The sequence below is a fragment of the Protopterus annectens genome, chromosome 11.part0 (assembly GCF_019279795.1).
Source record: "Protopterus annectens isolate FY-2018-M chromosome 11.part0, PAN1.0, whole genome shotgun sequence".
Taxonomy (NCBI): Eukaryota; Metazoa; Chordata; order Ceratodontiformes; family Protopteridae; genus Protopterus; species Protopterus annectens.
This window is the reverse complement of record NC_056745.1, coordinates 204,996,535-205,011,223: the sequence shown is the minus strand read 5'-3', so window position 1 is coordinate 205,011,223 and position 14,689 is coordinate 204,996,535. Positions and strand designations below refer to the sequence as shown.

Here is a 14,689-nt window from a genome sequence, read left to right as displayed (position 1 = left end):
CCCCTTACTGCTCCATAGTTGTTTATGGGTAAATACATCAATACCCTCAGCTAGGATTGAAGTAGCCTACAGTCATTGCGCATAAAGTGACTTCAGAGTCTGTATGAGTGCCCTGGCTGCATAAGGCATGATAATGGTTATCAGCAGAACTGCCAGCTTGCTGGAGGAGAATAGATACAGCTTGGAATTAGCTTAGATGGCTCATGGCTTGGTTTTGTGGTACTTCTCAATGTAGTTTTAAGTTCTGCTCAGCTCTTTAGGCAGTATATATGGTCTACAGTTTTATTTCATGCATCCCTTAAATTTAAATGAACTATTACTTGCCACAGTGATCTTGGCTTTATAATATAGTTTTATTCAGGTTGTGATCGGTCCACCCAACTACTTTTCAAATAAGTGAAATAAATATTCTACATTAAACGTGTTGCTGTATGCCTCTCATATTCAGGATATCCTAGTTTTCATATGTATTCGGCCCTGCTTTATACTCTTCCTAATGTGACTTCAGTATTGCTGGAGTATTGTGACTGTGCCACCTGCTTGATTTTGCCTCATGTTTCTCTAGACCATTTTTTTCTGAGAATTGTCATCAGTGGTCCAGGAAAATAGACTGCGAGGGGATCAGTGACAGTATTTCTTATGAATAACTGTTTCAGTCTGGGGTTTTAAATCAAGAAGTCTTGGCCCTGTGCACCAGCTGTAGCTTCTGTTATTGTACCCCCCACCCTCACATACATACATATATATATATATATATATATATATATATATACACACACACACACACACACACACACACACTCATCTATATAATCAGATATAATAGTAGCTCATTTTGCGCAAAGTCGTTGCTGGCTTGTATTAATGTGAGTAGAACCTGTGTGAATATAACACACATACCCATAACATACCTTTTTTAGGCACTTGCTGTCGTCAGTCAAGTCCTGTATATGCATGCCTAAGTAATGCGATAAGTGTCCATGTGTTTATCAAATTACCAACTCTGACTTGTACCAACTTTACCTATACCATCACCACGAGGAAAATGAATAAATGTTCACAAGTATCTGAGATTCAGTCTTGCTACTTGATGTGAGATGAGGGAAATGTTGACTTACTATACTTGCAAGAAAATGGCAGCAGTGGATAGCACTTTGCTCTGAGATTTGTGGGAGAATCCTTGTAGCATCAAGCAAAATTTGAAGCATCATTACAGGGACAAATACTCAGGCGGTGTGAGCCTGAACCACTTCAGGTCACATCTGGTGTCCCTGCCCCCTTTAGGTGATAAGGTTGCCATGGATTAGAGAGGGCTGAAGCGTGAGCCAGTCATTAACCTCAATCGAAGAAGTGGGGACTGAGGAAGAAGTGTCCTTGGCTCCTGCTGGGGGATGCATCATTAGGTTCTTATACCCCCTTCTAGGTGATCAGCTGGAGCCTTTGTCATCTGCCTTCATCTAGAAGAAAAATTCCTAGATTTATGTGGTCACAGATCAGTGTGGACTGGAGACTCTCACTTCTTATATCATTCTCTGGGTACACAGGAACCAGTAGTCCCTGATCAAAATGAATCCAGGAGGTCTTCCTGCACGAAGGCTTGTACCTCAAGCCCTCTGCATCATAAAGATGTTTGTCTGGTGATGTCTACACCATTAGAGAGGTTAGTTGGAAGTCCACCCTTGGTCTGTCACAGATCTTTCCCCACCTGCCCCTGACTTTGGAAGTGTATAGTCTAGTGCTGTTTCCCACCCCCTGCTATCTGTTGCTGATCTGTCATAAACTCACCGCTGCACAGGTCTATACCTTTTGGAAGTAAAGGTCATGATACTTTCTCACTATTAGGATCCTGTGAGGTTGTGATGGTGGCTGAAGGCCACAGCCTAAAGATAAACAAGGACAGCAAGTTTACACTCTTAACCACATCTCTCATCCGGCAGGTTCTCTCAGCCTTTTAGGGGTCAGCTGGGATTGTGTTGGAGCCCATGTCCCTTTCCCTCAGAAATTCCTGCTGAACTTTTTAGGGAAGAAGGTGGTTGTTCCTTCATTGAAATCAGCCATTTATGATGGCATTAAGGCATGCTAGGATCACTTGGTCCTTGCTCGTTGGTACATAAAAAGGCCAGTGCTCTCTACATGCAGCTTCTTGAGTGAAAAGTAGATTTCACTAGACATATTATTGCTAACTGCTATGTGATCCATTCATTTCAGCTTAGGTACCAGAAACTACAACATTATTGACATGTTGCTGCCTGACAAGTAGTCTTAATATGTTGGTCAGGTGTGGCAAAAAAGTGTAGAATCTCTTACACTGGGGCTTTGAACACTGAAGTGTGATCTCATATGTCATGACTTGAGGTGTATTTGGTTAGAAATTCTCTAAAGTAGCTGAAGGAACCTTATTGAGCCTAGGCTCAAGGGAGTATCTTCATAAGATATTGTCAACACTTCTGACTATGGGATTTCATGAGTTCTGTTGTAACATCAACTGAATGGATACTTTTGCTAGGTCAGCAAAACACGTGTGTGTGTTTAGTTAGATGGTATGGCTGATGGTGTCCTCTTCAAAGGAGGAATTCAAAAACAAAATGCTAGATTCCTTTTTTCACACCTTGAAACCCCCCCCCCCCCAACTACCTGCCAGTCATCAGCTCTCTTCCAGCTAATTGGGCTATTTGTTCCCTATCATCAGGGCTGAGTTGACCTGGAGGGGGCCCTTCATTAAGGTAGCCAATTTTTCTTTTTTTAACCCAGCCCTCCCATGCACATCTGCTTACTCTGAGGAAGGTGAGCCATACAGTGTGCCATCCATGCTGTGTGGTCCCTCACTTCTCCAGGGATGTATGGCAACAAGGAAACCTGCCCAGCAACCCCAAAGCGTAGAAGGTAGTTTCCATGGTCTCCAGCAGAGAAATCTAACCCATCCATATCTGTTCCACTCTGGAGTGCAACCTCCACTCCCACTCCACCACACTTCCCACCATTGAGAGGCAAACAGGCCACCCCTTTTCATTCCTCTCTGTGCTTCTGCCCGAGTCTTCCAGTGCCAGAACTGTTGATTGAACCCTGCTTGCCAGGGTAACAGTCAGGGCCTCATTCCTCAATAACCCAGAGCCAGGTAATGGTTGTCTATTTTTCAGTGGAAGTGCAGAAGGACCTCCTGATTTTAGCATACCTGTATGACCGACTCCAATTAGCTCCTTCAGAGAATCCTTGAAGGTGGCTTTTGTTAGACCATTGGGGTGACCATAAATAAGAAGTCCTGTTGATCCCAGTTCAGATGAGACAGTCCTTAAGGTAAATTTGCATACTATCCATTATCCACTTTTCCTGCCATGGGGTGACCCATTAGGTGATGGCTTTGGTATACTAAGTGAAAATAGTGCACAGCATCCAGGTAGGTTTGATGGTGGTCCCCATTCTTGATGTTAACATTTGTTTGCTTGATGAGCAGGTAGGTATTGGAATGGACTGTGAGGTATCAGTGGCTTCAAAGTCAGCACTTTTTCACTAACTACTTTTAATGTTGGGACCTTGTCATTGGACCCTGGAGTTGTGGACAGTCCCCACTAGTCTTCTAAAGGGTCTTCTTTTCTTTAGCCATACCCATTACTTGCATGCTACTCATTGCAGTATTTTCTAAAGAGTGGGTCCTCCATCAGCCATTTGGAATTATAGCAGTGTTGTTTACCCTAAGAGTATTGCTGTTTCTGGAGTCCTTCCTCATCTCTCATTCCACTAGTTTATCTTGTGGTACATGAGCAGTCAAGGGAACAGACGCATGTACTCACTATAAAGCAGGCAGTACTTGAGTAACAGTAGGCAATAGACTGAAGCTTTACTGATGCAGTGGTTCACGTATTTGGGGAGGTAATTGAGCAGGTGGATCAGCTTTGAGCCCTTTCTTATTTGCAATGGTGATGGACAGGTTGACAGACGAGATCAAACAGGAGTCCCCGTGGATTATGATGTTTGCAGATGACATTGTGATCTGTAGCAGGAGTAGGGAACAGGTGGAGGAGACCCTGGAGAGATGGAGATATGCTCTAGAGAGAAGAGGAATGAAGGTCAGCAGGACTAAGACAGAATATGTGTGTGTGAATGAGAGGGAGGATAGAGGAATGGTGAGGATGCAAGGAGTAGAGGTGGCGAAGGTGGATGAGTTTAAATACTTGGGGTCAATAGTTTGGGGTCAATAGTTCAGAGTAACGGTGAGTGTGGAAGAGAGGTAAAGAAGAGAGTACAGGCAGGATGGAGTGGGTGGAGAAGAGTGTCAGGAGTGATTTGTGACAGACGAGTACCTGTAAGAGTGAAAGGGAAGGTCTGCAAGAGGGTAGTGAGACCAGCTATGTTATATGGGTTGGAGACAGTGGCATTGACAAAAAGGCTGGAGTTTGAGCTGGATGTGGCAGAATTAAAGATGTTAAGATTTGCACTGGGTGTGACGAGGGTGGACAGGATTAGGAATAAGTATATTAGAGGGTCAGCCCAGGTTGGAAGGTTTGGAGACAAAGCCAGAGAGGCACGATTACGTTGGTTTGGACATGTGCTGAGGAGGGATGCTGAGTATATTGGGAAAAAGATGCTAAGGATGAAGCTACCAGGTAACAGGAAAAGAGGAAGGCCTAAGATAAGTTTTATGGATGTGGTGAGAGAGGACATGCAGATGGTTGGTGTGACAGAGCAAGATGCAGAGGACAGGAAGAAATGGAAACAGGTGATCTGCTGTGGCGACCCCTAACGGGAACAGCCGAAAGAAGATGATGATGATGAATTGAGCAGGTGGATGCTATGAGCTACACCCAAGTTCTCTCCTAGAGCTGTAGATTAAGGGGATGTAAATAGTCAGGATCTTCTGGAACTGATCGTTCTTGAGACTGACCTGTTTTATTCAGGAGAAGGTTTTTCCCCTTCTACTGAATCCATCAGGGCAAGAGAAGGTACTCGTGGAATGTATTCTCCCTCCCATGAAAAAAAAGGTTCCTGCATGCAGCATACATCTTTTTGTTCATTACCAACCTCATCTCTGGGTACAGGCCAAAAAGACCAAAACTCATTCTTGATACCATCTGTGTTCTGAAAGTGTCTGCTTTTAGACAGTAAGGTCCTAGTGATATAAGAAGCATATACCCTCTTGCCAATGTCATCTCCAGCAGGTGGGGTGACAACTGGACCCACCTCAGGGTCTAGCTGTTGAAATGTATTCACTTGTCACTCCTAATTTTCTGTCTGGCGTGTCAGTTGATTGAGGCTGCATGTAAGCTTTCCCTTTGGCAATCTTATATCAATAAAAAAAGGAAATGATTCTATGTTTAGATAGAGCAGAACTTAGTACAGTCTTGGTTATCATGTAAGTGATATTGATGTATTTCAGACATCTGTGCAGTTTCGGCCTCAATTATTCCTCACTGAAGCTGTACATGTCAGCTGCTTCTGCACATCATGACTTCATGGAGGACAGGATTGTGCCATAGTCACCTATTCAAGAAGTTTATAAATGAGGTGCTGCATTGTTGTATTTATTTGAAGTACCATCTCCCTTCAGTGGGATCAGAACTTCATAATTAACAGGTTTTCTTCTGCCACTCAAGCCTGCTTGATTGGTGGCAGTGAAAAACGAATAATGAAAAAACTTTGTCTGGTGGTTATCACCTGTAGTCATCAGAGCTTCAGGACCTTCTGCATAGGGAGCCATCTATATCATCTGTATCAGTCTTTCACAGAGATAGGATGTTCTATAAAACAAATTCACTTTTTCTCCCAAAGGTGAGGTTTTAGAGGTTTGCCTGTATCAGTTCTTTATTTTACTAGCTTTCTTTGCAGTAGCTGAATGCAGGTGAGGGGGATTATCATTAAATCTTGTGTTGATCTTTGTGTGGAACTCCAGGATATTGGATTAATTGTTTGTAGGTTAGAACTAGGCTTAACTGCCCTGGTGGGCTACTTTTAGCTTAGCCAAATTACTCCATGTGAGAATCACACCTTGCACTTTGTGTCTGTAAGGTAAACACCTTATAGACTTATGCCAACCTCCCACCCCTATGTTTGTTTCCTATGCTGTAGAATAAGGCTTGCAGTTGCCAAGCAGACATTTTCCAAGTGGCTTTGCAGCTGTGTTGTGTTTTGCTGTCAGGGACCCTACTTCCCTTTGGCAAATGCTGTTTTCTTTCTTGCAGTGCTTTCTTAAAGAATTTTTTCTATATACTTTTTTTCACAACATGTCTGCTGTCCATCAGGTCTTGTTGTATCACCTAAACGTATTTGTTTTTCCATTCTGGGTATCCCCCAGTGCTGGTCAGGGTAAGTTATCCTACAAGGAGCCTCAGCAGTTGTTTCTGTTCCCACCAGCATCCTGGCAATGAGGGTGTATTTAGTATGAGTCTTTTTCTGTCTTCTAAATGGTGAACAAATGATATTTATCACTCTCCTGTGTCTTCTGGTACATACTGCCATGCAGCTGAGATGGGGCTGCCACATTTCCAGCTTGGTGGCTGAATGCACTTCTCATGACGCCACTTCTCTGAGGAGTTGTGGCATTATATGTTCCTAGTGTGCCCCACCTCATGGCAAGACTCACCTGTTCTTCCCATACCAGCCATTTTGTAGTCTTGGTTTTATCCCTTTATGCCATCAGAGTTTCCATGGCTTTCTTTAAGAATATCTTTTCACGTGGTCTTCAGTGTATTTATTGTGTGAACCACATTACATATGAGAGGCCTACTTCCAGGAGTCTGAGCTCTCTGTTCATGTATTTCTCCAGCTTGTTCCACCCTGGCAGCTGTACCCAGTAGGAACAAGTGTAGGGCAAACTCCAGAAACAAGGAACCACAATATCAACAAGATTTATAATAAAAATTAAAACATAAGAAGAGTAATTCCCAGAATGTTTGATCCTTTGTCACTGAAATAAACAACCCAGGAGCTTAGTGAAATCCACCAAAGCCAAGTTTAAGGCTAAAATAGGTACCCAAGCTAAAAACAGTCATAAGGCATTTTTTAGTTATGTTTGTAATCTCCAAAGCACAGTGCAACAATGCCGAGCTGATTGTGAACAGTGTTACGTATACTGAGACAGAAGTTATAGAGCATTTACTGGCTGATAAATTTAACTCAACTTTGCCCCTCTCTCCCCTCCGTCTGTTCCTCAAGATATACGTGAAACCGCTTAACTTCCAGCTATCTCATAAGATCTAGTCCTAAAAGTGCTAACAGAAGCTAAAAGTACTGCGTTGACGCATCCTGACAAAATCTGTGGGTGCATCTTAAATAGCATGAAGCACAATTTAGCCACACACCTAACAACACTTTTCAGTCTCCGCCCCCATAAAGGCTTTGTACCAAATGAAAGGAGCAAAGCTGCAGTCATTCCTCTATGTAAGAGAGGACCTTCCACAGACCCAGGCACTTACCTGCAAGTCTGACCACCCATGGGGTATGGAAAAGACTTGTCATGGAAGTAATCAATCAGGGCATAGGGAAACTCCAAATGTTGGACCTGTTTCAGTTTGAGATTGATCAAGGGCAGGTCATGCTTACTCAACCTGGTGGATTTTTTTGAAAAGGTCATCAAAGAACTGAATGAAGAGAAAATGGTACGTGGCCACATACCTCAACCTGACCAAAGCTTTTGACACAGTTCCTCACTCAGTCATAGTAGAAAAGATAAACTGAGAGTAAACCCCTAATATCACCTGCTGGACTGCAGACAGGATGAAGGAAATCCATTTAGGGGAAGTTATGTCCACAGTGAGACCAGTCACCAGTTCCTCCAGGGTTCTATGCTGAAACCTCTCCTATTTGGTATCTACTTTTCTGAAAAAGCTCTGGCTGACTAAGTTTGCAGATGACTGCAAGCTAGGAGCAGCCATTGAATCTGCAAATGCAACATCAACAGATCAGTTTGGAGGAACAGGTGTATATCACAGAGGATGTCACTGCTCTGAAACAGACTCACCATCCACATAAAAAAATTCATCCCTGTCCATATTCAAGCACAATTTAGATCTATAGATGAGAAACAGAAAAATTGCACTAGGACTGCCCCCTGTACAACTAATGGACAGAGGTAGCTGCTAAATGGTTTATCCCATGCATAGGTCCTCTCAAATTATCTGTTGTATGACCCCAGTTATTCTCATTAGGGATAATATATAATTAGCAACTATGGGATGGGTAAGGCCAATCTCTAATCAAATGGGGATAGGTTCATTCGAGCATAAAAAAGGAAAGTAGATAGTCGTAAAATGGCCCACAAGGACAGCTAGCTTAGTACTTGCCTATAAGCCTATGGTAATATATTTGTCTTCAGTATTAAGCCCATCCAAGCACCCATCAAGGATGGCTGTCGACATGACACACAAGATGTATTCTTACTATATCAGAGCTCTAAGAATGTTGTTCTTGGTGGAGTCAGAATATCTCCATTCATCCCTTTTTGGATAATTAGCTTTTTTACCAACTGTACCTGTAAGACCTCCCTGTAAATTAGACAGCTATGTGATGTAATACCATGGATATAATAATGTAATATGACATCTCTATTATTTATTGACATTCAAGAAGGTGCTTGTGATAACATGGGATAAACTAGAAGGTTCAATGGATACAAACACTTGTGTAGTCAGCATGTTATGTCATGTCATGTGCAACTGCACAGGCATCCTGAAATACATGATTCTACAGAAAACCACCAGTTTCTTCATGGTGAAAACAAATTACTATGGACAAATCAGGAAGAGTTCTTTCATTGATCAGTTAAAGTGATGAGATGACATTATTTTTGCAGCTTTTTCTTAGTTTAACATGCTTTGTGCGTCAGAACATTTTAAAATATAAAAATATATACTTGCCAGCACTGCTTTCTTGAAGTCTGTTGCTTTAAACTGCATATTGGTTACAGACTTTGAGAATAAATTAAATTTATTTTTGTATGTTATTTTTTCAGGCTGGATTCTGAAGGAACAGATCTATTATCAAAATTTCTTCAGGTGAGTAAATCTTAAATTGGCTTCCTAAGTGAGAATATGTTCAGTGATGTTATGCTATTTTAAATAACTTTCTGCAGTGGTACTGAAACCCCCTAAGCATTCTGAAAAGTATGACAGTCCTTCTAGTTATATGATTTAGCTGCAACTATACTTGCCTAATTTAGGATACAGTGGAATAATGCATGAACATTTAGCAGCTCCACTTTATTCCTCAAAATCCATTCATCAGTGTTCAATATGTAACTCCTTAGCGTTACTGTAGAGGAAAAATGTTACCCGATAATGTACCAAAAAAGTGTGAAAGGAAAAAAATGTTGACTTTCTGGAATGTTAGTTTTTTGTAGGAGGAGAAGGTACTGCTGGGAAGCCATCATATGCCTGGTAACTTTTTTCAATAATGCATTGTTTGTTTTTAAAATGAGTAATGACCAGTAAGAATAGTTTGGCATATGTACTACCTGATTTATCTCTAGTACATGCTTTTTTTAATCAAGTAAGTTTAGGCACCGATGTTCATTGTGTTTCACTGTTGCAGTCATTACACTTGGGTTATCCTCCTGGCAGGTGACCCGTAGTTGGCCTGAGTTCCAAAGTCTTGGTCCGACGCAGGTTGCTGTTGCCTCTTCCCTGACGTCAGTGCGCCAGGGGTATAAAAGTTGCAACCGACGCCATTTTCTTCAGTCTTTCTTGCCGCGCGGTGCCCAAAGCAAAAGCAGTTCGCAAGTGCCGGTCGGCCGACTCCTGAGATTTTCAAAATGGAATTTCAGAACCGAAGTCTTCAATAAAGCTAAGTACCCCATTGGGGAAACTTTTTCTTGTTCCAGACCGATGTCAGTAAAAGTTAATAATTGTATTTCTTGTGGGAAGCAAATACCTCATAAGGACTTTCACTCTTACTGCATTCCTTGCCTAGGCCCTGACCACGACATTACTAGTTGTCGGTTTTGTGCTAGACTCAATAAACGCACTATTAAACGTCAGTTTGATTTTGCTTTACATTATTTTGGACGAAGATTTAATTACATAATGCCGTCGGAACAACTGATGACTGGAATGTATAAAAAACGCAAGGACAAAGAAAAAGACAGGCATCCGAGGTCCAAAACCGACGACGAAGCCTCTTCTAGGCCAGTCGCCGGTTCTCAGTGAGGTGCTTTCGCAGCCCCTGACACCCGCTACCTCAGAGCCACAGGCCGTAACCAACAGCCACGTGGGGACACCGAGGCCTGTGGAAACTCAAGGTATTGGGCCTATGGAAAAGTTACCCTCAGATGGGTCTTGAGCCGCTGAGCAGGCACCGGCTTCTGAGGGTGTTTTCAGACCTTCACAGCTTACAATTAAAGCTACTACAGCAGCAAAGGCAAAGTCAAAAAAAACATTAAAGACAAGGAAACAAGTGCAGGATTCTCCAGAACAGGCATCCATGCCAAAGAAACAGATGCTTAAAATGGCCGAAGACCTTATAACTTTAATCAGGGGCTCCCATCCCCCTCCTGACAAAAGGCCTAGGCAAGACACTGATTATGATTCCTCGGATCAGGTTTCCATTTCCTCTAATTCTTCTTCTGACCAGGGCTATTCTCTCCCTCCCTATGAGGACTCTGTTGCTGAAGAGTCCATTCCTTCAGCCTCACAGCCTGAGGATTACTCTTTTGGGGCAACCCTGCACACCATGAGGGAGCATTTCCATTGGGAGAGCCAGGATTACTCAGAATCCAAGAAAAGGCTCAGAGATTTCCTTCTATTGCCTCAGCACAGGCCCTTAGCTATCCCCCCTGTGCTTGATATTGTAGATGATGTTTTTTCTGAATCCAGTCTGTCTCCAGATTCTTTACCCCCTGCACCATTAAAGCCAGACAGGTACTACAGGGTCCCTGACTCTCATAAATTCCTTTACAAAAACCCTGCTGCAGACCCAGAAACTATTTCTCAGGGTCCTAAAGGGGTTAAAGCTTCCACTGCCAAAAATCCTGTCCCTTCGGATAGGGATTCCCAGAGCTCTGAACAGATGGGGGGAAAAAGTTTACACTTCTGCTACTTTAGCTGTAAGAGCTTTAAACTGCCAGTTTCACATGTTTAAATATCAACAGTATCTCATGTCATTGTTAAAGCAGAAAATGGTTACAAATATAGAAGGTCCTGACAGTAAAGAAATGCAGGATTTATTGCAGAAAATGGTTACAAATGTAGAAGGTCCTGACAGTAAAGAAATGCAGGATTTATTGCATGCAGTTGAACAAGTGGGAAAACATACTCTGCAATGTGGTTTTGATTCATTAGAGGCTTCCTGTAAAGCAGCAGTTACAGGCTCAGTTATTCAAAGACATGCTTGGTTGAAAGAACAAAGTTTACCTGACCATGTTAAAGTGAAATTATTGGATGCTCCACTACAGCATGATTCTTTGTTTGGTGTTAAGGCAGAAGAGGTGTTAAAGAAAATGGAGGATAAAGCAAAGTCAATGCAAACTGTGAAAGATTTCTTACAGGTTCAACCACCTAGATTTAGCAGAAACTGGCCTTCAAAAAATTGGTCCTTTTCAGTGTCAGACAGGGCACAAAGAGGCAGATACAGTCGCCCAAGAGGCACATCTCAGCCCCAAGGCTCATACAGACCTAAACAATGGGGTGCTACAACCCCCAAAGGAGGAGAAGACAAATCACAACCTTATAGGAAACAGTCACAATGACTTCCCTCTTCAAATGCTAAGCTCTTACCAGTTGACAGCACCCCTAGGGGGAAAGCTAGCATTTTTTTCAAAAAATTGGCACATGATCACCCAAGACCAATGGGTGTTGAATATAGTTTCTCAAGGGTACAGGTTCCACTTCCACACTCTTCCAAAATCAAAAGGTATGCCAGACCTGCCACAAAACCAATGGGCAGAGGCACAAAAACAGATTGCTGCTCTTACGGATATGGGAGCTATTCAAAAAGTTCCACAAGAAGAACAGGGCCAAGGATTTTACTCACGCCTTTTCCTAGTACCCAGAAAGGACAAAGCATGGAGACCAATACTAGACATGTCAATCCTAAATACTTTCCTGGATGTTCCAAAATTCAAAATGTTAACACTACAACAACTCCTGCCCATGCTGGGCAAAGAGGCTTGGCTAGTTACTTTGGATCTCAAGGAGGCATACCTGCACGTCCCAATCAGACAGTCGTGCAGATGACACCTCAGATTTATAGCAGGCTCTCAATGCATTATCAATTCTCTGCACTGCTCTTTGGCTTATCTACTGTGCCCAGGGTCTTCACAAAATGCCTGGCACCAGTAATTGCATTTTGCAGACAAAAAGGAATTCAAATATATCCCTACTTGGATGACTGCCTTATACAAGCAGAGAGCAAGGACATTCTTCTGAAGCACCTGGCATTTGTAAAAAGATTGCTAATTTGCCTAGGGTACACAGTAAACGAAAATAAATCAAAACTAGTGCCCACTCAAGAGATAATATTCCTGGGTGCAAGCTTAAATACAACTGCCCAGATGGCTTATCTCATGCCAGACAAACAGAGGCAACTGACACATTACTTTCAAATGATAACAACAAAGACCCAGCTCCCTGCAAGAAAAATTCTGCAGGTCCTGGGTTTCATGGCTTCTTGCATTCTACTAATTCCACATGCCAAACTGCATATGAGGAAACTACAATTGTATCTAAAAAGTGTTTGGACTCAGCATTGTCACAGCCTAGAGACAGTCATAACCTTGATTCCCTGCCTACAACAGGAGTTTCGATGGTGGTCCCAGGCCTGTCACCACAACAAGGGACAGCCTTTCACCTTACCTACAGCCAGGCAGACGATAACAATGGATGCATCGGATTATGCCTGGGGAGCACATATGGCAGGAAAATGTATTCAGGGCGCGTGGACCAAGAAACAAGTGCATCTTCACATCAATCAAAAAGAGATGCTAGCTGTACAGAATGCCCTGACAGCCTTCAAGGACCTAATACATCCAGGTCAATTATTAATAAAGACTGACAATACCACAGTTATGTGGTACATAAACAAGCAAGGGGACATACATTCCTACCCCCTATGCAGACAAGCCATGACTTTGTGGAACACAGCACTGACCTACCAGGTACATCTGCAAGCACAATTCCTGCCAGGAACAAAGAATACACTGGCAGACGAACTCAGCAGAAATCTCATGGATCCTCACGAATGGAAGCTAAATCCACAAGTGTTCAACATGATAACAAGGGAGTGGGGACGCCCAGACATCTCTTTGCCTCTCCTCACAATTGCCAATTACAGAAATTTTGCACAAGGACTTATCACTCTCAAGCATGGAAAGTGGATGCACTATCTTTCAGCTGTAAAAACCTGACAGTCTATGCCTTCCCTCCAATGCCTCTTCTCACCAAGGTGCTTCTAAAAGTCAGACAAGAGAGACCAAAAGTGATCCTGATTGCACCAGACTGGCCACGCCAGCACTGGTACCCGATCCTAAAGATTTTGTCCCAAGGCCCACCTTGGCCGCTACCTCAAATCCCTCAACTTCTAACACAGCAAAACAATCAGATTCTGCACAGTCAACTCAGAACCTTAAACCTAGCAGCATGGCAGATAAGGTAGCCACTCAGACTGCACCTCTCTCTAAAGCTGTTATGGATGTAATTTTGGAAGCCAGGAGACCTAGCACTAGGAAATCTTATGCAGAAAAATGGAAGAGATTCTGTGCTTGGAACCAGGCACAAGGGCTTGACCTTCTGGTCCCTAATATGCCTCAGATTTTGCAATACCTGACTGAGATGTTGGACAAAGGCCTATCTTTTTCATCTATTAAAATCCATGCCTCTGCCATTTCAGCTCATTACAATACGGATCCTCCTATTTTCTCACATCCTGTACTACGACAGTACCTCAGAGGGGCAAAGAATATAAGACTCCCTAGGAGAGCACCAGCACCTACTTGAGACCTCAATTTTGTTTTAGAAAAACTAACACTGCCTCCATTTGAACCAGCCAGCTCAGCTGATCTAAAATTCTTGTCATGGAAAATTGCTCTGCTCCTAGCAATAACTTCAGCAAGAAGAGTTTCAGAGTTACAGGCATTGATGGCTGTGGAACCTTTCCTCATTTTTCACCAGGACAGGGTTTCTTTAAGGACGAACCCAACATTATTGCCAAAAGTGGTCTCCAATGTGGCCTTAAACCAAACTATTCATTTGCCTACTTTCTACCCAAATCCCCAGAATAAAGGGGAAAAACTTCTGCACTCTTTGGATATACACAGACAACTACAATTTTACTTGGACAAAACAAAAGCTTTCAGAAAAACTGAGCAACTGTTTGTAGCATATGCTGCAGGATTACAAGGAAAACCTGTTACAAAGCAGACAATCTCCAAATGGATAGGGCATTGCATCTGCTTCTGTTATGCACAACATGGGCAAATCTGTGCCCAAGGGCATTAGGCCTCATTCTCCCAGAGCAGCAGCCACTTCAGCAGCTTTCCTCAGAGGGGTACCAACCAAAGACATTTTAGAAGCTGCAACCTGGAGCTCAGTGCACACTTTTACCAAGCACTACCACCTACCTCTCTACTCCAAATCCAGAGCAGGCTTTGCTACTGCAATTCTGCAGGGCTTGTTAGCCTCGCCAAATCCAATCTAGACCCAGCCACCCTACCTCAGCTTTGGGATTCTACCCGAGTGTAATGACTGCAACAGTGAAACACGAACACAGT

The 14,689-nt window shown here is 42.8% G+C and overlaps 1 protein-coding gene across 1 annotated transcript in view; it reads left to right on the top strand.

Annotated features, from left to right (window-relative positions):
- The window catches only part of CDK17 (cyclin dependent kinase 17), a 1,919,677-nt gene that overhangs the window by 1,843,512 nt on the left and 61,476 nt on the right, over nucleotides 1-14,689 (top strand). Inside the window, exon 15 of the mRNA XM_044087623.1 lies at nucleotides 8,942-8,984. Coding sequence (XP_043943558.1) covers nucleotides 8,942-8,984 — 43 coding nt within the window. The remainder of the gene's footprint in view (nucleotides 1-8,941; nucleotides 8,985-14,689) is intronic.